The 23,430-nt window shown below is 39.6% G+C and overlaps 1 protein-coding gene across 7 annotated transcripts in view; it reads right to left on the reverse strand.

Moving 5' to 3' along the window:
• pign (phosphatidylinositol glycan anchor biosynthesis, class N) overlaps nt 1-23,430 on the reverse strand; it is a 160,711-nt gene that overhangs the window by 99,477 nt on the left and 37,804 nt on the right. For all 7 annotated transcript variants that reach the window (XR_011954995.1, XM_072560350.1, XM_072560349.1 and 4 more), the window contains 3 exons: nt 18,563-18,655; nt 16,231-16,286; nt 767-845 (listed from right to left, as the gene is read on the reverse strand). Coding sequence is in view for 6 of the 7 variants with exons in the window: in XM_072560350.1 (XP_072416451.1) it covers nt 767-845; nt 16,231-16,286; nt 18,563-18,655 (228 nt within the window). In the remaining variant the exon portion in view is untranslated. The remainder of the gene's footprint in view (nt 1-766; nt 846-16,230; nt 16,287-18,562; nt 18,656-23,430) is intronic.

Raw genomic sequence — 23,430 nt, forward strand, 5'->3', positions numbered from 1 at the left:
AGACATTTTTCTCCTGTGCCCCATCCATCCTAGCTTCCCCGATACCAGATTACACAGTACAAGCTGTCATGCTACCTGTCAGGCCTGGGCCTTCTTCTGCTGTGGATAAAATCACACTTGTGGGATAAGGCACTTGTATGGCTGTTAAATTACCAATTAAGGGTCTCCACAGAACCAAGGGTGGGCAATCTGTCCAGCTTCCCCACTCCTCGGAACATGAGCGACAGGTTAAGGGTGTGCAGGTAAAAACTGCACAAGCATCCCACCTTCTATTTCATAATGGGGCACTGTAAAATCCAGGTCCATCATTTAAAACATACACAATAGCATGGGGGATGCTTGCAAAATCAATATAAAAATGAAATTTTACTTTATTAATCTTTTCACAAAATTGTCTCTACGGCAGTCAGTTTCCATAGTAGCTTATTTCAAGTGAAAAAATAAAAAAGAACAGAAGCATGGAAGGCTATTTACCAGAACATAACTTTTTTGAGAAAAAAAAGTTAAAAGATAAAATATAATTTTTTTCTTTGAAGTACAGGTCTCCCAAGATACAGTATAGTCCACTGAACAGCTGCACGTCATACTTCATCAACAGAAGACAAGATAAATATTTATTTCCAGAAAAGAGTAATAAATTTTAAAAATACACTTTAATTTTATGTTAAAAGAATAAATCAACAGCATACTTTTGTTTAAAAGGTGAATAAAATTAAATTAATTAATTTCTTCACGTGAATAATTGCACTTTCAATGTAATACTTACTGCTTCATTGTATTGGTGCTGTTGAATATATAATCGGGCTGTGCGAAGCATATCCTGCCCTTTGGAAAGGGGAAGAGGCCTAACAAAGGAAAATAAATATTCAAAACTCTGAATCCCCAAACAACTGCAAATGTTCACTGACACAAATTGGCCATTGATTTGTTCCAATTTCAAGAGCAAGATACAATCAGGGGGCAAACAAGATTATATATAACTAGATTTTATTATTTCTGTAAAAGGGAAAGCACATGTATAACTAGCTATAATTGAAACTCTCAAGAAAAATATACAATATCATTTCCTTAATCTGGTTAACCATCTGAACCAGATCAGATCAATGCCCCCAAACAGGACTGATACATTTATACAGGGATTGCATATATTTAGTCGCTAAATTAGTGGTGCTGGAAGAGCACAGCAGTTCAGGCAGCATCTGAGAGTCACACCAGCTGACCATTCCAAATCATTATATAATAAGAATGGATATGGTTGCAATATTCTGAAGGCAGTGCAACTGTTTGGCAATGTTGTTAATGTGACATAATAAATAACAGGTCGTTCTCGAGGACTTTTAAATGAGTTTCTGACATATTGATCAACGAGTTTACCAAAAAGAAATAGAGCTTAATAAGAGCAAAAATATGATTACTCTCCAAGTTTTGTGATGCATTTAGAAACTTGATGAAATTTGAAGACCTGCCTTCATCAAGTGGAAACCTAAATGGAAGAGTGTCATTTGATGTTGAGACAGATGGAGAAATGTAATGAGAGATCACTTCCCTTGAATTATTGGCAGAACATTAATGAGTTAAAAAGAACAAAAAAAAAATCAGCAGCAGCAAACTTAGTGTTGAAGAAAAAGTTTAAAAAAAAGACTTGTATCCATACAACACCTTTTATGAACTCAGGATACACCAACCAACATTGCAAGCTGGCACAAGTAGTAAGTTGAAGTTGATTGATAAATATTGACGATAACAACAGGAATAGTTTCCCTTCTCTTTGAAATCATGCCACTGGGTCTTTTACAGAAGAGACAAGGCTGTGGTTTGGACACATCCAACAATACAGCACTTCCTAGGCCTGCACTAGGTATTTGAGCTCAGGAATCTGCAACGGGTTTGGAATGTATAACCTTCTGATCCATAGCCAAGAGTGCTACCAACTGAACATGGATAACGCATTCAGAAAATGGGCAGTAGCATACATGGAACAAAATGGTATGCAGGCGCTATCTGCTCCCCCAATAAAATAATAAAATATAAAGCATTTCATCAACCAAGCCCGGAGTATACTTCCCCAATCTATTACTTCATTCTTTCACAGAATGTAGGCACTGCTGGCAAGACTGACACCTTTATCGTCTACACTTAACTGCTCCTAAACTAAGTGGTTTCCTTGGCCAGGAAGAAATTCAGAAGGCCATGATGTGAAGGTGTTGGACTGGGTTGGACAAGGTCAAAAATCGCACAACGCCAGGTTAAAGTCCAACAGCTTTATCTGAAAACATAAGCGTTTGCAGCGTTGCTCCTTGAGTGAGTGCTCCAAAAGTTTGTGCTTTCAAATAAACTTGAACTATAACCTGGTATCATGTGATTTTTGACTTAATTCAAGAGTAGTTAGGAGTCAACCACATTGCTGCCTGGCTAGAGTCACCTATAGCCAAACCAGGTCTGATGGCAGACTCCCTGAACTAAGGACATTAGTGAATGAGATGAGTTTTTACGACAATTGCTGATAGTTTCATGTTTACGATCAATGGGATGAGATTTATTAATCAATCAGCAACTATGAAAAAATTTGAACCAATGTCCCTAGAGTATTCTGAATTACTAGCCCAGTGTCAATGCATCCCCTTAAATTATGGCCAAACGAATCAGTTTTAATGAAGGGTCATTAGTGCCAAAATGTTAACTCTGTTCTTCTCTCTACAGATGTTGTCAAACATTGTGTTTCTCCAGCAATTTCAGTTTTTGTTTCAGCATTCCAGCGTCAATAGTTCTTTGTTTTTATTTTAGGAAAATTGGGAATGGATTAGTTATAAATTTCCAATACTCCAAATTATGAATGTAAAACATGGTGGCAAAGTCTTAGGTTGAAAGGTTAATCATTGCGGCCTGCAGGATGTGCAGTAATAACTGAAATGAGTGCAAACCTTTAGGTTTCTCTAGCCCAGAGGACTGCATCATCTCCATTGTTGAATAAATTTACAGCAAAGATTGACAGACCTTTGATCTCTCAGGGGACTGAAGGACATGGAGAGTGGCAAGAAAGTCCGGTGAAGCCCAAGATCAGCCTGAATCATATTAAATGGCAGAGCAGGCTTGACAGGCTTTTTGTGTGCTTGATTTGCTTGATTCAAGGAAAAGATCACTGTAGACTGGACAACAGCAAAAATCATATCCTTATAAAAATACGTTAAAAAAAAAAGACACACAGGACTGCTTCTAATACCAGTAGTTGAAAAACTGTAAAAGACCATCGCCAAATTTGGAAAATATAAATTGATTCAAAAGAATCAGCAAGACGTGAAAAATAGATCATGCCTAACTAACATAGCAGAGCTCTTTGCCATATGTGCACAGAGAAAGATCAATATCATTTACATGGCTTTTCAGATGACATTTGATACACGTAGCAGCACAGTGGCTCAGTGGCTAGCATTGCTGCCTCACAGTGCCAGGGGCTGGTTTCGGTTCCATATGCAGGTGACTGTGTGGAGTTTGCACATTTCTCCAGTGTCTGCACGGTTTCCTTCGGGTGCTCCAGTTTCCTCCCACATTCCAAAAATGTGCAGATTAGGTGGACTGGCTGTGCTAATTGCCCATAGCACCCAGCATGTGCAGGTTAGAGGGATTAGCCATGGGAGATGGAGGGTAAGGGGGCAGTGGGTCTGGGTGGGGTGCTCTTCTGAGAGTGGGTGTGAACTACAGGCATCCTATGAAAGGAGGCATTACTATGTAAAAATTGAGACACATGAAATTGCACAGGAACTGGGTAGAAGGTAGGATAGAGATGAAATAGAAGGAGTCTTTATTTTAAAAGGTCATTCCTGAAACGTAGGCACTATTGTTGAGGTCAGTGTTTAAGGCTTATCCTGAATTGTCCTGAACTGAATGGTTTACTAGCTCAATTTTTAAGGGACAGGTAAGACTCAGCCATATTGCTTTGGATCTTGAGTCACATACAGGGCAGAACATGTAAGATGAGCTTTCTTCCTCAAAAGGAGTTTAGTCAATCAGAGGGGTTTTTACAACACTCCAGTTGATTATATGCTCATAATTACTGGTACTCGCTTTTCACTCCAGATTGACTAAGTTAATTGAACATACATTTATCAGTTCCTGTGGTAGGATTTGAGCTGGTATTTTCAGATCATTAATCTAGATATCTGGCTTACTGGACCAGTATCATTTGCTCAAATGAGACACAAATTGTTTCCCAGTTTAACTCTACTTAGAGTCATAGAGTCAGAGAGGTACAGCATGGAAACAGACCCTTCAGTCCAACACGTTTGTGCCGACCAGGTAACCCAACCCAATCTAATCCCACCTACCAGCACCCGGCCCATATCCCTCCAAACCCTTCCTATTCATATACCCATCCAAATGCCTTATAAATGTTGCAATTGTACCGGCCTCCACCACTTCCTCTGGCAGCTCATTTGAGGTATTTTTACTTACTGGGTTTAGGAATAGAGGAAAGCATGTTTATGTTTGCATGTGATATCAACTAGGGGACACAACAAACCATGTACAATAGGGTAAAATTAGAAAAGAATACGGACAGACAAAATGAGTGGGTGCAAGGATTAGGTGGCGGTGCTCAATGTAACAAATCTGCAGGTGCACTTTCCTAATTTAAAAATTTTACATAGAAATACAAGTTGATCCAGAAAGCTAGAGTAGGGAGTGCCTGAGCAAGAGAGTTTACTTCACTTAGGCAGAGACTATCTTAAAAACTAGCTTGCTGATCTAAAAAGTGATCACAAAAGCCTTGGATAAGTAAGGCAGAATCATTACAGTTACATAATGGGCGGCACAGTGGCACAGTGGTTAGCACTGCTGCCTCACAGCGCCTGAGACCCGGGTTCAATTCCCGCCTCAGGCGACTGACTGTGTGGAGTTTGCACGTTCTCCCTGTGTCTGCGTGGGTTTCCTCCGGGTGCTCCGGTTTCCTCCCACAGTCCAAAGATGTGCAGGCCAGGTGAATTGGCCATGCTAAATTGCCCATAGTGTTAGGTAAGGGGTAGATGTAGGGGTATGGGTGGGTTACGCTTCGGCGGGGCGGTGTGGACTTGTTGGGCCGAAGGGCCTGTTTCCACACTGTATCTAATCTTATCTAATCTAATCTAATCTAATCTAATAATGCCTTGATCAGACCTCATTTGAATAAATGTGTTCAGTCTTTTGCATCCCAAAGTCCAAAGTGATTGATTAGTATGATACCAAGTATAAAGTGATTGAGCAATAATGAGACTGGGTCAACATCCCTAGAGGTGAGAAAGAAAAAGGGTGATATGACTACAAATTAACATTAAGCATATTGAGAGAAGAGTGGTTAGGGATTTCCCACTCCCTCCATCAAAAGGGCAGGGAAGGGTGCACATTGAGGGGAACACGGATTGTCCACAGCCATTTAAGGACCAGTAAAGATTGAAGGAGAAATTTCTGTCCCTCAGTGACAGGAAGTCCCACCTCACAGAGTTATTGACCAATCAGAAGCTGGCAGCACTCATGCACTTACCAACAGAGTACTGGATTGGGATTTAATCAGCACTTCAGGTCTTTGCAGAATGCCAAGCTGGCAGGCTTGAATGAGGGAGTTGGGGAAGAGGGGATAAAACTATGGTGTTCCCCCACCCAGCCAACCTCTGATAAACCCAGGAAGTCCAAAGAGATCCCACCCCTGCCCACCACTAGACCTCACAGGGAAATCTGTCTGGCTGGCTCCTGGAATAGATCTCTTTTGTTTCCATTTAAAGACCAGATGCAGTGTATGGGGCTCTCATGTGTGAGCTAACTGCCTACTTCAATTGAAGATAATCTTCAAACAAACCAGGCCGACAACAGTAGTAGACTCTGACCTTGTATTCATCTCAACACACAACTTTATCATAAATCTATATTCTTGCTGATACCTTTATCAGTTTTACTTGAAAACTACAGCAAAAGTTTTGCAAATAAATTAGCACCCATGTTAAGTTTGAAGTTTTGCTGCTTTCTTTTTTTTAAAAGAAATTGAAACACTCGCAAACTAAAAGTGGTCCTCACAAACAGATGCAATTTCAATCCATGGGCTACTACAAAAGCACAGCTGGAGTGGTCATGAGATTACCAACTCTCCAAGATACTTGCACTCTCTCCCATTCTGCCTCTGATACATTCCCAATTTAGGTGACTTCAGTTATCTGAGTCCGTACGTCTGAAGGTCCAACCCTAAAGCGCTCTGTCTGTGTCTTCAAGTGTTTCCCTTCACCTAAATTCCATAGTCTGGTTTTCAAAATGAAGCCTTTACTAAACTAAAGAATGACAAGCAATTTCAATGGAGCATATAGCAATTGTGAAGAGATTTGTTCAGATAGAGGCTGAGAAACCATTTCCCTTGCTGGAAAATCTGGAACACCGCACAATCTCAGGACTGGGGGTTGATCATTTAGTCGCAAGATGATAAGAAATTACTTCACAACCTTAAAGAATTGTCCATCTTTGGAATTCCCTGCCTCAGAAGATTGTGGATGCTCCATCATTGAACACAATTAAGGTTTGAATTGGCAGACCTTTGACCTTGGGGAACAATGGAATATGTAAACCGCACAAAAAGTGGAGTTAAAGCCAAACGTCAACATGACTGTATTGAATGATGGAGCAGGCCTGATGGACTGAATGGTCTACAAATGTTTTTTTTTGTGCTAAGTAGATTTAAAATTTCCATCACTCAGTGAACTGAGAAAGTTTCTTGTCACAGTGCACAGCATAAATGTTGGGAATGAGTGCTGTTGAAGTTTCTATGTCTGCTGCACTTGAAGAAGCAGCAAATTATCCCATGCAAAAAAAACCTTGCTAATTTTAGATCAGACTTTAAACCTAACGAGAAAGGCAATTTCTGTTAAGTTAGCAAAATTTTACAACAAAATATATGATATTTTTGAAACAGTTTGGATGTTTTACCTCTAATGAGCTGTAAGGCAAGTTTCAAAAAGCTGTAAACTGTAATTTGTACAGCAGCTGTTAAATAATATAACTGCATCTATACCGCTTCCACAGAGACAAAATGTCAGCAGATTTTCTTCAAGGTGCCATACCTGTTTTTAATTCCAATCAGTTGCATATAGACTCCCTGGAAAGTTCAGTTTACACTTCAATGCAAATTTGGCAACAATTAAGTAGTTTCATGTCATACATTTATGAAGGAGACAGGTGCCAAAACATAGCATGTTACAGTACTCTGCTGGGACAGAATGGATTGATAGATACGAGTAGCTGTCTCTCTAAAAAGGCCAATTTGGCATACAACTCATTTATGAGCCATTCTAGTAATTTCCTGTGGCCCTTGGGTCAATCTCAATCTTAATATCAACACTTACAAATAAAATAATAAGGCCCTTCCACCTTGATGGAGTGCTAAAGGCTGCAGACACTTGGCTTTCCTGCTAGTGATGGCAATCTGGAAGATAAATGTTCTAACCTCAGAAGCAATGACAGCAGCACAGACTATAATGATTGTAGCTCTTGCAATCTGCTGCGAAATTAACTGCTTCCTCTTCAGGAAAGCCAAATGTTCTGAGCTGGTTCAACCAGTCAGCATGCTAATGTTGTTTTGTACAACATTACCATCGTGACTGAAACTCTACTGCAGATCCTTCACTTTTGCTGGATCAATATCCTAGAACTCTCTTTTTAATAGAAGTATGGGTGAAAGCACCTTCTCAAGGACAATTAAGGATGGGCAATAAATGCTTGCCTAGTCAATGATGCTCAGGTCATAAGAAAGAATAAAAATTATTTCAGTGGTGATGTATGTATACTGCTGAACAGAGTCAGCTGTGTCAGTTCTCACACCCACTGAGCGCATCAAGATTTGCAATTGTCTCATGACACAGAACTCTCAGTTCTGTGACTCTGGTTTACAGAATAGCCAAGAAAGACATTTCTATCATTTACACCACCACATCACAGTCATAGTGTTGTGATATCAAGAGGCTCCAGAGAAGAATGGGACACAGTTTTATCAAATCATCTGCTGATGAAAGACTAATGATTCATAAATGTGAGAGAAAATCAAATGGAAGCCATTTTAGTGTAATTCTCTTGGGATATAAGGAACAGTAGAGAGAATATAAAATTAATCCCAATTTATGTTCCAAGATCAAGACCAAATGCAGAACTAAAGTTATGTCTGAAAATCTATAAGAAATCCCCTCAATGTAATACTGAAGCATTGATAATATAGCAGCAAGATACATTTATTATATGAAATACTTCAGAATTATTTAACAAAGTAACAAGATAGTGGACTGAGACTTTTCTGTCAGCAATTAACGAATAGTATCAGTTTGTAGACTTTGCAGTGGAACTTTATTAGAAAGTTAAGAGCTATATTGGAGCAGTGCCCTTTAAATGGAGCTGGGATCTGCGCAACAAGGGAAATTAAATGTGAATCAAACTAAGGCATCATTAATGAGCAGTACAGGAGTCATTTTTACAAATCATTCTGGAGCAGGGCTCTGTTGTGACCATGTTCCTGTCTCTGAGCCAGGACACCCAAGTTCAGGTTCCACCTGCTCCAAAGATGTGTCATAACATCTCTTAATTTAAAAAAAAGTCTCCAGGACGTGGATGCTACAGGTTGCTCCAGCATTTATTGCCCATCCCAAGCTGCCTTTGAGAAACTGATAGTGAGCTGTCTTCTTACAGTCTATTTATTTGAGATAAACCCATAAGTCTAAATTAATTATTTAATTGACCCATAAGTGTCAATTAAATAATTAATTCAATGTCAAATAAAGGTATAAAAAGCAAAACAAAGAGGAAAAAGAAAAGAGAGGTATTAAGAAAGAGAAATTAGAGAAAGGTATTTTAAAAAAAACTTTCCAACTATAATTAAAATTTGAAATCAATAGAAAACACCCTTCCAAAGTTTAATTTTTAGGAAAAGGGAAGTTGTTTGGCACTAACTAAAACTTGCCAAAGAACCAGAACAAAGAACAATACAGCACAGGAAAAGCCCTTTGGCCCTTCAAGCCTGCACTGACACATTTTGCTCTTCCTTATTAAAAATGTCTTCATTTCCAGGAATCACATCACTCTAATCATATATTTGTCCAGGTACTTCTTGAATGCTGCCATTGGGTCTGCTTCCACCTCCCCTGGCAAGGTGTTCAAGGCACTCACCATTCTTTGTGGGAAAAACTTGCCTCGCACATCTCTTTTAATCGTTCCCCACCTCATACCTTGAATCTGGGTCCCCTAGTAAGTGATCCCTCCACTCTGGGGAAAAAAGCCTCATTCTTTCCACTCTATCTATGCTGTTCACAATAATTTGAACATCTATCAAGTAATCCTTCAAACCCAGTCTATCCAACATTTCTTCATCGCTAAAATCCCCCAAACCAGGCAACATCATGGTACACTTGATCGGTACCCTCTCCAAAGCATCCACATTCTTCTGGTAGTGTGGTGACCAGAACTGTTTGCAATATTCAAGTGTGGCTGAACTAAAGTTCTGTAGAACTGCAACATAACTTGCTTATCTCTATACTCAATGTTCCCTCCAATGAAGGCAATCGTACCACAGGCCTTTTTTATTACCTTATCTACCTATGATGCTACCTTCAGTGATCTGTGGATCCACATAAGCAAATCTCTCTGCATATCAATGCTCCTCAGGGCTCTGCCATTCACTGTATAATTTCCACCTGTATTTGACCTTCCAAAATGCATTACCTCACATTTGTCCAGATTAAACTCCATCTGCCATTTTTCTGTCCATGCCTCCAACTGATCTATATCATGCTGCATGCTCTGACAATCCTCATTATCTGCAACTTCACCAATCTTTGTATCGTCTACAAACTTACTAATTAGACCAGCCATGTTTTTCTCCAAATCATTTATGTCGACCATGAACAGCAGAGGTCCCAGCACTGATCCCTGTGGAACACAGCTAGTCACAACCCTCCATTCCAAAAATATCCTTTCTTCTGCCCTCTGTCTCTTATGACTAAGCCAGTGTTGTATCCATCTTGCCAACTCACCCCGATATCATGTGACTCTACCTTTTGTACCAGTCTGCCCTCAGGCATTTTGTCAAAGACTTTACTGAAGTTCACGTAGACAACATCAAGCACTTTTCTCTCAATCATCTTTGTCACTTCATTAAAATCCACAATGGACAAGTCCCAACATTTTCTGGCGATCTTGGTAGATATCTACCATGTAAACAATGCAACTTCTCAGGGGAAATCAGCAATGGGCAACAAATGCTGGCCTTTCCATTCCATAAAGAATAAAAAAACACCCATGTCCTTCAATGCATTTCAATGCACAACCTTTAGGAAAAACATTGGTACAACAACTAGAGAAGGGAAATTGAATAGCAACTTGCTAATTTCCACATTAAAGTGTATAGTGGCTGGAAACTTTCTTATTTACTCCATGATACCTAAGCATTGCTATCCTTGTTGCTATCTCTAAAGCATTAGTGCCAATAGTCACTCAACTGAGAGCATGCTTGCCTCTGAAGTACAGGACTTTGGGTTCAAGTCCCCCTCTTGAGCTTATGCATAAAATCAAGGCTGACAAGCCAGTTCAGAAATGAAGGAATGTTGCACTACTGGAGGTGCCATCTGTCAGATGAAAGTTAAATTCAGGCCCTGTTTTTTTTTTCAGGTCTATATGACAGATCTCATGGCACTATTTCAAAGAGCGGGAGAATTATCCCCATTGCCTTGACCAACATTTATACCTCAACACTGCAGAAACAGATGATTATTAATTATCACTGCTGTTTCTGAGCATTTGCTAGGCACAAATTCGGTGCCGCATTTCCCACATTACAATTGTGACAACCCTACAAGAGGTACGACATTGAAACATTTAAGAGACAAGGTATAAAAATGTCATATGCAAGTCTCTCCATTATTTAATTTTTTCCAGTCTATCCCAAAGAGAACAACTAATTGCCACATTCAGATACCAGATCAGTAAAGCATCGGATCCCAGCAGGGTAACTATGCTACGTGTACAAAATGGTAATAAGCAGTTATATACAGAGCAAACAGAAATCCAAAATGAACACAGAATTGCATTCTTTGTTTTTATCTTTGTAATCCAGCCTCAAACCATCTACCCCACAGAACAAATCATTCCCAGCACAAATGCCACAAACAGTAGAATTCTGAAGCAAAAACAAGGAATGCTTGAAATACTCAACATACCAATTAGCAATCAGTTAACATTTCAGGCAGAAACATCTGAATTAATGATTGAACCCAGTCAAAACAAACCTTTTACCAATTGGTATACTTTCTGAACGTTGCATGAATAACAGCAGTACTGTCCATGATCACTTACCCTTCTCACAACAAGTCAGTCACATGCAACCTTTCAAGACATTTCTAAATTATTGTTAACATTTAATTGAGATAGTTTCACAGCCAGTCTCAGCAACAATTAACATTTATAGCATGGCTTTAAAACATTCCCAATGATAAAACAGTGGGGAAGCAAGAGGTCCTGAGTTCAAATAGGATCCTTCACAAATGAAACATCTTTTGCTCTTTTCCAAGATGAAGGTGATTTATGGAGGGAAAAATGGGTGCACTACTGAAATTGAAGTTTATAGGTGGCTCAGAAAAGAGCATTAATTGTTGAGAAGACACTTTGGAAAAACTGGTGAGGTATGGTAATTAAAGGAGAGCAATTTCATTGGAAACACTACTCATACAACAAACAGAATTTATGCCACAGTTACGAAGACAGGCATGAAATAAACACTGAAGAAATTGCTCGTTTCAAAAATAAAAATAAGTTCTTACAGAAGAGACAGTCAGTCAGTTATCAATGTAAGAATCAAATGCAAACAGCAAATCACATGCGGTGGCACTCCACTGGGGATCCACGTGAAGAATTTACTTCAATAATAGAAGCAAGTCTTTTTAGTCTACACTAACACAATCACAGTGCTAAGATGACAACTCTCAATATTCCTCAGTCAATTCACATTTACAGATAGTGGCAAAGGGAATGGCAAGCTTCCAAAATACAAATCCCCCTAAATGTTTAACAACAATTTTGTTTTTTACAATATTACTTATATACTAAAATCTAGATCTCTTTACAAAAGATCTTCTTCAGCAGGTCAATCAGAAATCACAACAAAGGCAGGAAACGTTAAAACGTTAGCAACAAGAAACATATGCTCTTGACAATGACAGCATACCCACCCCTCCTTTCAGCAGCACTAGCTGCTTTAATGAAATCTTCATTTCACATGTTGGCGTCTAGCACTGACAGCACAACTGCAGATTCCTGTTTTCCTTGAGGTGACATCGCAGCCACATGACCATTGTGCTAACAGGGTTACAGTCCTGGCTTGTATCTAACAAAAACAGAAGCAATATTGCTGTCTGCCATCTGGCACTTTGGTCGTTGACATTTTCAGCATTATCTATTCATTTAAATGTGTCCTCTCTAGTTAATAACAAGTCACAGTCAGACTTGTGCCATCTATTATTCAAGTGAAAGAGGAGAGCAAATGTTATTAACCTTTTCAAATTTAAAGTTGATTGCCAGCTGCAACACAGTGGAGTGCACTTTTGGTTCTGAGGTAGAAGGTTGGGGATAGGGGATACTTACAAGTTATTTAAGTAGAAAACCCAAGCTAATGTTCCAGCGCAGAACAGAGAGAGTTGCATTGTTAGAGGTGCCATTTTTCAAATAAAACAATTAATTAATGCCCTCATTATCTTGAAGTAAAGAGTTACATGGAGAAGCAATGAAATTCTCTCCAGCGTCTTGGAGCATTTACCCTTCAACCAACTTTACTAAAAAATGTCATTATCACAAATTGGCAATTACAAATTTCCGACGGACAAGAGCAATTGCTATTCAGAAGTATTTCATTAGTTGCTTAACACTTTGGTATGACCCAGGGTCATGAAAGGTATGGAACAAATGCAGGCATTTTCTTTCTTTCCCATATACCATCTGAACATCACAGTGGTATTAACACAAGTCACTGACACCTGAGCACTAAAATTACTTATGTTTAAATAAGGGATACTTTTCAGTTCATGGTTTATCTGAAATTACTGTCATTGAGGCTTTAAACTAGTGAATCTTCAAATATACTCCTGCAAGAATTTTGATTGGTGTGTGCACCAGAAAGGCCTAAAATTAAGCTGGAATGTGCCACTTTTATGGAGTTTAGAAGGGTGAGGGGAATCTGATTGAAACTTACAGAATAGTGAATGGCCTGGACAGAGTGGATGTCGGGAAGATGTTTCCACAGTTAGGAAAGACAAGGATGCGAGGGCACAGCCTAAGAGTAAAGGGAAGACCTGGAGAATGGAGATAAGGAGAAACTTCTTTAGCTAGAAAGTGGTGAATCCGTGGAATTAATTGCCAAAGAAGGCTGAGAAGCCAGGTCATTCTTGATTGCCAAGGGATCAAGCAAGAAAATGGGCTTGAAAAACCTATCAGCCATGATTGAATGACAGAGCAAACTCAATAGGCTGAATGGCCTAATTTCTGCTCCTATGTCTAATGGTCTTAAGTCCAAGTCCAAGTCCAAGTCAGAGAAGCCAGTCTGTTGAAGGCAAGGACTCCAACAAAAAAATGTCAGTTGAAGCTCCTGATGATCTTGAAGTCAATAGGTTCTGGTTTCAATTCTTACTGCAAAGTCGTGGGCACATTACCCTGCATTTAGATTACCAGTTCAATTCAATATTGAGGGAGCACCAAATGATCACTCCATGATTTTTGACATGAAACATAAACTAAAGTCTTATGCCTGTCATCTCAAAGATGTAGATGATCACATGGCTTTATTTCAAGGAAGAGAAAGGGAATTAACTCTAGTGTCCTGGTCAATATTTATCATTCAACCAACATTATTAAAAACAAATTATTTTCAGTGTTGCTAGTGGGTGGTTTCAGCATACAAAATGGTTGACCCATTCCTATTTACATCACTTCAACACTGGCTGTAAAGCATTCTGGGATTTTTGAGACCGTGAAAAGTGCTATATAATGCACTCGACAGGTATAAATTGTCCAGAACTATTCTCAACATTCGGAATTCCAAATCCTGCTTCTCAGAGAGAGTCTGGTTCTGAATTAGTGGTTGCATATTTGGTGAAAGCAAACAAAATGCTAATTGCAGGCAGAAATCAATATTACTGGAATTCCAGATTGAAATTATGGATCAGATCACTGAAGGCAAATACTATTAACATTTAATAAATATTGTATTAATCCCTCTGTGCTTCGGAGAACGGTCTCTGTATTTGCTATGTCCAACTTGGCTGCAGCATTTCCTACATAACAATGACTGCAAAATTACTTCATTGGCCCTAAGGTGCTTCTGACATCCCGAGGTCAAAAAAACGCCACAGAAAAGCAAGATTTTAATTTTGGCATTCTCTGACATGACACAGCAATCTCTGGTAATCACCTATCCACGGAGGGTGTCACAATCGCACTGAAATTTCAATAATGAGCTAATTTATGTTGCATTAATTATGAAATAGCTGAAAATGTGTTGCTGGAAAAGCGCAGCAGGTCAGGCAGCATCCAAGGAACAGGAGAATCGACGTTTCGGGCATAAGCCCTTCTTTGGATGCTGCGTGCTTTTCCAGCAACACATTTTCAGCTCTGATATCCAGCATCTGCAGTCCTCACTTTCTCCTTAATTATGAAATAGCTTGTTATATATTCTACATCATTTTTATTGTCAGAAAAGTTCTACAAAGCGTTCAATATGTTGAAATGCAGAGTAGAGGAGGCAATGTTGGTTATATTTTGACACCACAAAATATTTCAGTACTGGAGGAGTTAAATTAGCTTCAACATTACTTATGAATATGATTATTTCTATCAAGCTAGGAAACTAGCTGCAAAATAATCTGACACATCACTTAAAAAGCTGACAATTCAAGAACTGCCCTGATATATGAAAACAAGTTGTTAAACAGGTTATGAAACTTAACCACTGACAAGTGCATGATCTTCCTTCACTTGTATTGGAGGAAACAAAAAAGTTATGCACGTGGAACTCATTTAGGGGTAATCCAAATGCTGCAGGTATGATACTGATCTTGCCCTTCTGCAGGTTGGAAGGTCTGTACCACTTGAGATCAAAAAATATTATTTCAATTGTCATTCTCCCATTTCCAATCAGTTTCATATCACTGTCTTAGTTCACAAAGGTACTCTTAAGCTCTTCAGATATAGTCAAGGTTACTGTACCTCAGTCAATCCCCTACTCTTTTTTTGGAAGTATTCTCTTCATCCAACTTTCTCAGTTCATTTTTCACTATGAGAGTCATAAACTCTCCCTTCCAAACCAAATCCCTCTAGCTGGTAAGCTTCAGCTATTATTACCCCATGTCCACCTAAACTACTGAAACTAGTAACTTTCCTTCTAGCCCCCCAAGGTACTCGCCACTCACCTTGCACAATTTAATTTTGGCAGTTGCCTTCCTCCTATTCACTCAGCGAATGCCTCCTTTCTCCCCACCATCCCTTAGCTTTTTCCTTTTCCTATTGCATTTCGAACACAGCTTCTGTCCTTTAGTATTTATTACGATTATGCTCCCTTTGTCATTGCCATTTGTTTAATTCCTTCTTCATTTCTGTATATTTTTTTTCTCCTTTCGCTATTACCTTTTCCCCTTATAATTCCAACCATCACTACAATCCCTTCTCCTTTTACTGGTATCCACTTTGATTCCTGCTCTTCAAACTTCTCCCTCTGCTTGAGATCATTTCAGCTCCCTTCCCTCACTGTCTATTTCTGCCATGCCCCTCTCATATTTTCCTCCTATCCTATCTTGCTGCAGTTTAGAGTTTTCAGGCTTTGGTAAGTCGTGCTCTCTTTCCTGGCTTTGCCACCTTGGCATTCCACAAGTTGGAACTCTGGAAAGAGTTTCTACCTAACGTTCACAGATGCATCGCTGCTAATCATGACTCCTGGGAATATGCCAAGATGAGGAGTGGGAGCTGTCCAATATATTAGCCATCATATTGAAGAAAAGTAGGACTGAAGACGAGAGGAGGAATAGGGTTGTTTTGACAAACACTGGCACACTGACACCAACAATTAAGACTGATGCTTAGCATACATGCACTATATCTCTTAAACTTTAAATACTTCAGATAAATGCTTCATTCTCAATTATACAAAATGGAAAAATAAATTTCAACTCACTCGGGGCAATAAAAAAAACAGAATTTACTTACTTAAAGGGACTAAACAAAAAGGACAGTGTGGTCTCTTTTTTATGATTCATTTTCACCTGTAAAATAATTAAAAGTTTCAAAGTATGTTCCATGTCTAAGAGTTTTCTGGCATTTATACAGCAGTAATATTCCCTTTCTTCAATTTTATAAAAGAACTTGAGAGGTGTCCTGACATTAAAATTGGTGCAGCACTGATATGTGCATGGAGATATAGGAAGTAACTATTACCATGAAATTAAATCAACATTAATAAGATGTGGCTTAAAAGTAAGGTTTCAAAAATGTAATTAATACTCTGCACATCCTTCCTTGCTAATTCCTCTTCAATTCCTGAGCTAACGGCTCTCCATATTTAATGACTTTCTCAATTCGGATTTCTTTACAATAATCACACTGAGTGGGCAGAATTTTACGGATGATCAGAGATTCCCTCCCCCCAACATGAACACTTATTGGGGCGGGGGAGGATGGCATGATGGCTGCCTGTGAAATTTTCCCCTTCCTCTTGCAAACCCACTGACCTGAAGGCAGAGGTATGGGTTATAAAATTTTGCTCATAATATTCCACATCATGCACATATAAATTCTATGGACTGGAAGAACAAAATATTACACAAAATCATGCTTTGACATATGATAGACATAAAATTACTAAGTCTTCTGTTCTATCTCAACATTTCTAATGATGCTAAAATTATAGAATATTTCTTCCTCTTCTTAAATCTTGAAAGTTATTAAGTCCAAAGAAATGTCATCCAATTGTGATTTGCTGATTTCATCAATTTTACTCCTTTGACCAGGGTCCTTTCGCTGAAATAAATTATTGTAAATAAGTTGTTAAAAAATAAATTATTTTTTTAAAAAAGCATTAGTTTAACCAGGAGACCCTGAATTTCCTCAGTTGTCTGAACAATTTGTAATAATTTCAATCATTTGGACCTCTGCAGCAGGAGATCAGTCATTCCCTGCAGAGATTCAGAGCCAGAGTGCTCAATACATTTTGGCAGTGCCTTTGGCAACCACTGGATTTCCTTTGCTGGGAAATTCTAGCCACACTTTCAACTGAACTATAATCCTGGGTTAGCTTCACTGGTTCAGCAAGGTGGGCAGTCAAAAGGGTTCTCACCACCAAGAGGGAGTCCACCAAGGAAGACCCGGTTGGGGTGAAGCAGGGCTGGGGCCCAGGCCCAGGTTGAGGGAAACGGGGGCCTGGGACTGGGGCCAGAGTGGGGAATGGGGCAGACCAGCTTCTGTACCCATGGCCTTAAAGCGTAAAAAGGAGCAGCATGGTGGCTCAGTAACTAACATTGCTCCCTCACAGCATCAGGCACCCAGATTCAATTCTAGTCTCAGGCACTGTCTGTGTGGGGTTTGTACATTCTCCGTGTGTCTGCATGTGTTAGTTCCAGGTGCTCTGGTTTCTTTCCACAGTCCAATGTTGTGCAGGTTGAGTGGATTGGCCATGCTAAATTGCCATTAATGTCCAAGGATGTGTACGTTATGTGGATTGGCCATGGGAAATGCAGGTTTATAAGAATAGGGTAGGGAGGTGAGACTGGGTGGATGTCGGTGTAGACTTGTTGGGCTGAATGGACTGTTTCCATGCTATAAGGATTCTTAAGAAAAAGACTGGAAATAGGGCCTACTTGGAAACTCAGCAAATGGAAAGTTACCTTAAAAAGGGACAGAACCAACTAACAAACCACATCATGAGGGCAAAAAGCTTTTATAAAAACTCCTCTTTCCACTTTGGACATTGTGGACACTAGCTTAGCCTATCAGCTTCTAATTGGGCAACAACAGAAATGGTAAAAACGGGAGGTAACTAGGTGAGAAGACCAAACCATATTTACAAACAGTATTCATTTACAATAGCCCAGCAGAACAGGGAGAGTGAAGTTCATAGCCTTGGCTTTTTGCCCCGTTGTTTATTTCAGCATCTACCTACTGTGGAATGGCATAGGAGGTGAAATTCCAGTCCAAGTAATCATGAATTATATTTTCATAAAAAGATACCAATGTAATCGCAAAGCTGGAGTGCTATTAAAGTTATTGCGCTGATCCAAAACAAAAAAACATACTGCCTATCATTTTTGACCTATACGTCAACATAACTTGGCTCAGAATCAAGTAATGTCTACTTAAGTAAGCTCAGAAAATTTAATCATGAGATTTTGAATTATTTAATGCTACGATTCAGCTCATAATCATGAATAACAATACCCAGAAACATTGTTTCAGGATCTGAATCACCCTCTCAACACACTGGTTTTTTGGGTGTGCATTTAAACTTCAAAACAAAAATAATATTTAATAATTACAAACTGCATACCGTAAATTGTTCCAATATTTGCACAGTATTTGTTAGTATGCATTCAGCTTTAAACTGGTCGCTGTTGTTTAAGTATTCCAAAGGTAAAATGCCCTAAGAGAAACAAAATACATTTGACAAATTGAAACACAAACCACAAAAGAATAACCTAAAATATCTGAACCAACTGCTTTCAGTTATTTTAATACATTCTACAGCATCAGTTTTCTCAGGCTATATTTACTCTGAGTACAGAGTACCTCTCAGTTTTATTTAAAAAATAAAGTTAACAATGTGAAGCAGTTTATCAACAAAATAAAGAAATTAGTTCGACTGCCTAAGCAAGACAGCTATCAGATTTCACAACGTCGTGTACTCTTGAATAAGTGGATGCACTCTCCCATTCGATGTTATAAACTGATGAAAAATAACAGAAGTTATTTTTGAGAAACAAAAAGAAACAATAAAAATGTGGTGCATGTTGATAATCCACCTTAAATTATATAATTTTCAAAATAAACATCATAACATTGTGCTTCATGAGATAAAATGTGTAGTTTTCCTTTTCATTTTGAACAGGCTTGATGGACCAGCTGGTCTCTTCCTGCCTGTCAATTCTGTATAATCGTCAATTTCATATAAATGCAATTTGGCATGGTCTTACACAACCAAATGTTATACATCTCCTTGAAGGTTGTTTTGATTTTTTGAATGGCAGAACTCTCTACATGATGAAGGAGCAAATCGAGGTTAATACAATCAAAACAATCACTAACGGCCAACTTATAAACATTTCCTTTTAAAGTAGCACCATCATTTGCCTCATTTTGGAGTCAAGAATTCATACCATATCTGTAGAAATACTCCAAGTGCATTATTTTAATTCAAAGTAGGATTCTTTAAAACCAAACCCTTTCATACAAAGAAGGGATGACCAAAGCAAACTATTGTATACTGATAAAACTTACCTATAAACTAAAGCTCAATTCAAAGAATGATCTGGTTTGGCATCATGACAAAGGGTCTGGTCCAAAGCCACCCAAACTTACTTTGGACTCACTCCTTAATGAGGATATAAGCACACTGCTGCTCGTCCCAATTGAGAATTCTAATCATGGTAATCAAGATATTTTACATGGCAAACACTGCACAGAAGTGTTACTGAATCAGGTTGTCAGTGTTCTGGATATCCAGGTGCTCAGGCATGGGTGTAGGACCAGAGAGATGGTGTCTGCTATGGACCTATTGTGAATGTAGGCGAATTGCAGTGGATCAAAGCAATCTTGGAGACTGAAGTTGATGCGTGCCATTACTAACCTCTCAAATCACTTCATAATGATGAATGTCAGACCCACCAAGAAGCAGTCATTACAGCACATTGCATGACTTTTCTTTCGCACCAGGAGTACCTATGCACGTTGATCAGCAGGTTTTAATACAGGGATATAACTCCCTACAAGTATATCAACAATAATGTCAGTGCGTGGAATTCAAGGCGTCTTGCAACACAGGTAAGGAAGGAGAAGATTAAGGAAAGGCAGTACTCTGCATGGTAGATGGTGTTGCCTAAGAATCTGTACTTGGATTTTTGTTTTTCACTTTGTGGATGAATAACTTGGATGTAGAAATATTCTGCTGCAGTTCAAGAAGGGAACTTCCCATCACATTCTCAAAAGCAATATGGGATTGACAGTAAATGCCAACCAAGCCAACAACATTCACACCCCATAAAAGAATGCAAATGCATACAACAGGAAATTATATAATCATGTTTGTATTCAAGTTCAAAGACACAGTTGGATGTATCACTGGAAACAGGAACTTACAAAACAATGTTAAAAGAAAACAAAGTGAGTATCTAAGTGGAGCTCTACATTGGAGGGTAGCAAGTCACATATTCAGCACCTTTGAAAAACAAATCAGGAAATCTTTATATTGGTGAGAAGCTGTAGAGTAGCAAAGAATCCAGTGGCAAATTACTCACCTCCCAACTCCCCAAAGCCTGTCCACCACCTACAAGGTAAACATCAGGAGTGTGATAGAATACTCTCCACTTGTCGCATGTGCAACTCCAACGACACTCAAGATGCCTGACATTATCCAGAACAAAGCATCCCACTTAATTGGCACCTTACCCACAAACATTCAACTCCGCCACTCAAGAGCAGCAGTGTGCACCATTCATAAGATACACTGCAGAAATTCACCAAGGTTGTTTAGACAACACCTACCATAAGACCATCAGAAATAAGAATAGGAGTAGGCCATTCAGCTCCTCAAGACTGCTCTGCCATTCAATAGGATCATTGCTGATCTGACACTTCTCATATGCACTTTCCTGCCTTTTTGTTGTAACCTTTAATTCCCTAATTGATCCAGAATCTATCCGTTGTAGCTTTAAATATACACAAGCACTTTTCCCCCACAGCTCCCTGTTGCAAAGTATTCCATTGACTCACAACCCTCACAAGACCTTCAAACTCATCTCAGTCTTATATCAGCACCCCTATATTCTGAGTCAAGAGTGTGGTGCTGGAAAAGCACAGCAGGTCAGGCAGCATCTGAGGAGCAGGAAAATCGATGTTTCGGGCAAAAGCCCTTCATCAGGAATGGGGCCGGGAGCCTCTGGGTGGAGAGATAAATGGGAGGGGTGGGGGGGGGGCGGGGCTGGGGGGAAAAGGAAGCTGAGAGTGCAATAGGTGGATGGAGGTGTGGGTAAAGGTGATAGGTTGGAGGGAAGGGTAGTGCAAATAGGTGGGAAGGAAGATTGACAGATGGGCCAGGTCATGACCGCACTTCAGAGAACACCTCTGGGACACCCAGACCAATCAATCCCACCACCTGTGGCCCAACACTTCAACTCGCCCTCCCACTCTGCCGAGGACATGCAGGTCCTGGGCCTCCTCCATCGCCACTCCATCATCACCCAATACCTGGAATAAGAACGCCTCATCTTCTGCCTCAGGACCCTCCAACACCATGGCATCAAAATGGATTTCACCAGTTTCCTCATTTCTCCTCCCCCTACCTCACCCCAAGTTCCAAACTTCCAGCTCAGCACCGTCCTCATGACCTGTCCATCTTCCTTCGCAACTATCTGCACCACCCTCCCCTCCGACTTATCACCTTCACCCCACCTCCATCCACCTACTGCACTCTCAGCTACCTTCCCCCAAGCCCAATATCCACCCCCCTCCCCCAACATCCCCCTCCTCTCCAAAACCCCCCACCCCCGATTTATCTCTCCACCCCTGAGGCTCCCAGCCTCATTCCTGATGAAGGGCTTTTGCCTGAAATGTCAATTTCCTGCTCCTCGGATGCTGCCTGACTTGCTGTGCCTTTCCAGTACCACATTCTTGACTCTAATTTCCGACATCTGCAGTCCTCACTTACCCCTATATTCTGAGACTATGCCCTCTAGTCTGAGACTCTCCCATGTTTTAATGAACTAACCTCTTATTCTTCTAAGTTCCAGTGAATAGGATCCCAAGCTGTTTAGCATTTGCTTTTAAGAAAATCCCTCCACACCATGAATCATCCAAGTGAGCACCCAATTAAATATCTTTCCTTAAATAAAGGGTCTAAAATTGCTCACAGTACTCCAGATGTGGTCTCACCATCACCTTGTAGAGTTGCAGTAAGATATCCCCACTCAGACACCAATCCCAAGGGCCAACATTCCACTAGCCTTCGTGAATACTTGCTGCACCTATCTGTCAGCTTTCTGGACTTCAGGTACATGTATCTCCCAGTCCCTTAATGTTGTCACTTTCTGCAGTGTTTCTTCATTTAAGTAATATTCTGTTATTTTATTCTCTCTTCCAAAATGGAAACTTCACATTTTCACACATTATACTTCATTTTTGCATTTTTTCAGCTTTTTGCCCACTTTATTAACCAATCAATATCTCTCTGTAAACTGTTTGCATCCTTCTCATAACTTGTCTTTCCAACTATTTTTGTGTCGGCTGCAAATGTGGCTACAATATCCCTACTTCTGTCCTCTAAGTCATGAGCACACACTGCAAGCAACCCAAGACATTTACCATCTAGAAGGGCAAGAGCAACAGATACACAGGAATGTCACTACTGCAATTTCCTTTTCAAGCCACTCACCATCCCGACTCGGAACTATAGAATCCCTACAGAGCAGATAAAGGCAATTTGATCCATCGAATCTGCATTGACTCTCCGAAGAGCACACCACCCTATCCCATAAATCCACATTTACTACAGTTAAACCACCTAACCTGCACATACTAACTTGTCTTTGTTGAGAAAGAAGACAAGTTAGTTCTTTGTTAGCACCCATAAAGATGTCAGTGCCCAGGTGTACACCTGTACATATTCTACAAAGCTCCATAGCAACTATTTTCTTTTCTGCAACTCCACCAATACAATGGACACAAAACCCTGCATATATGAGCATGTGATGTGTTACTCAGCTTTTAGGAAATTTCTCCAAGGTAGTTGTCCTGCCATTTATCAAGATTTCCTTATCAGCTGCCTCCAACAGAATGGCTTTTCTGCAAACTAGTCAACAAAGGTAGGCACCCCACCTTGGATTATAATCCTATGGTATCACACTCAACCTCTTAATAACATCTTACAGCCCAAGATTTTGCAGAATTTCCTCATCAGTTGTACAACAGATATTTACTTTTGACACAGAAAACGATGAGGTAAGACAATTTCCTCATTTTTGAATTAAGTTAAAAGCTGGCATTATGTTTGTCCTTTTTTGAATTCTATTTGTCTCAGTACACTAGCTTTTAATGATCTTTCACTACTACTATCTTAACTTTTTAAAAAATCATTAATGGGAATGGGCGATAATGGCGGGACCAGCATTTATTGCCCATCTCTAGTTAGTGCATTGAACCACTGCA

This window comes from Chiloscyllium punctatum, chromosome 41 (genome assembly GCF_047496795.1).
Source record: "Chiloscyllium punctatum isolate Juve2018m chromosome 41, sChiPun1.3, whole genome shotgun sequence".
Taxonomy (NCBI): Eukaryota; Metazoa; Chordata; class Chondrichthyes; order Orectolobiformes; family Hemiscylliidae; genus Chiloscyllium; species Chiloscyllium punctatum.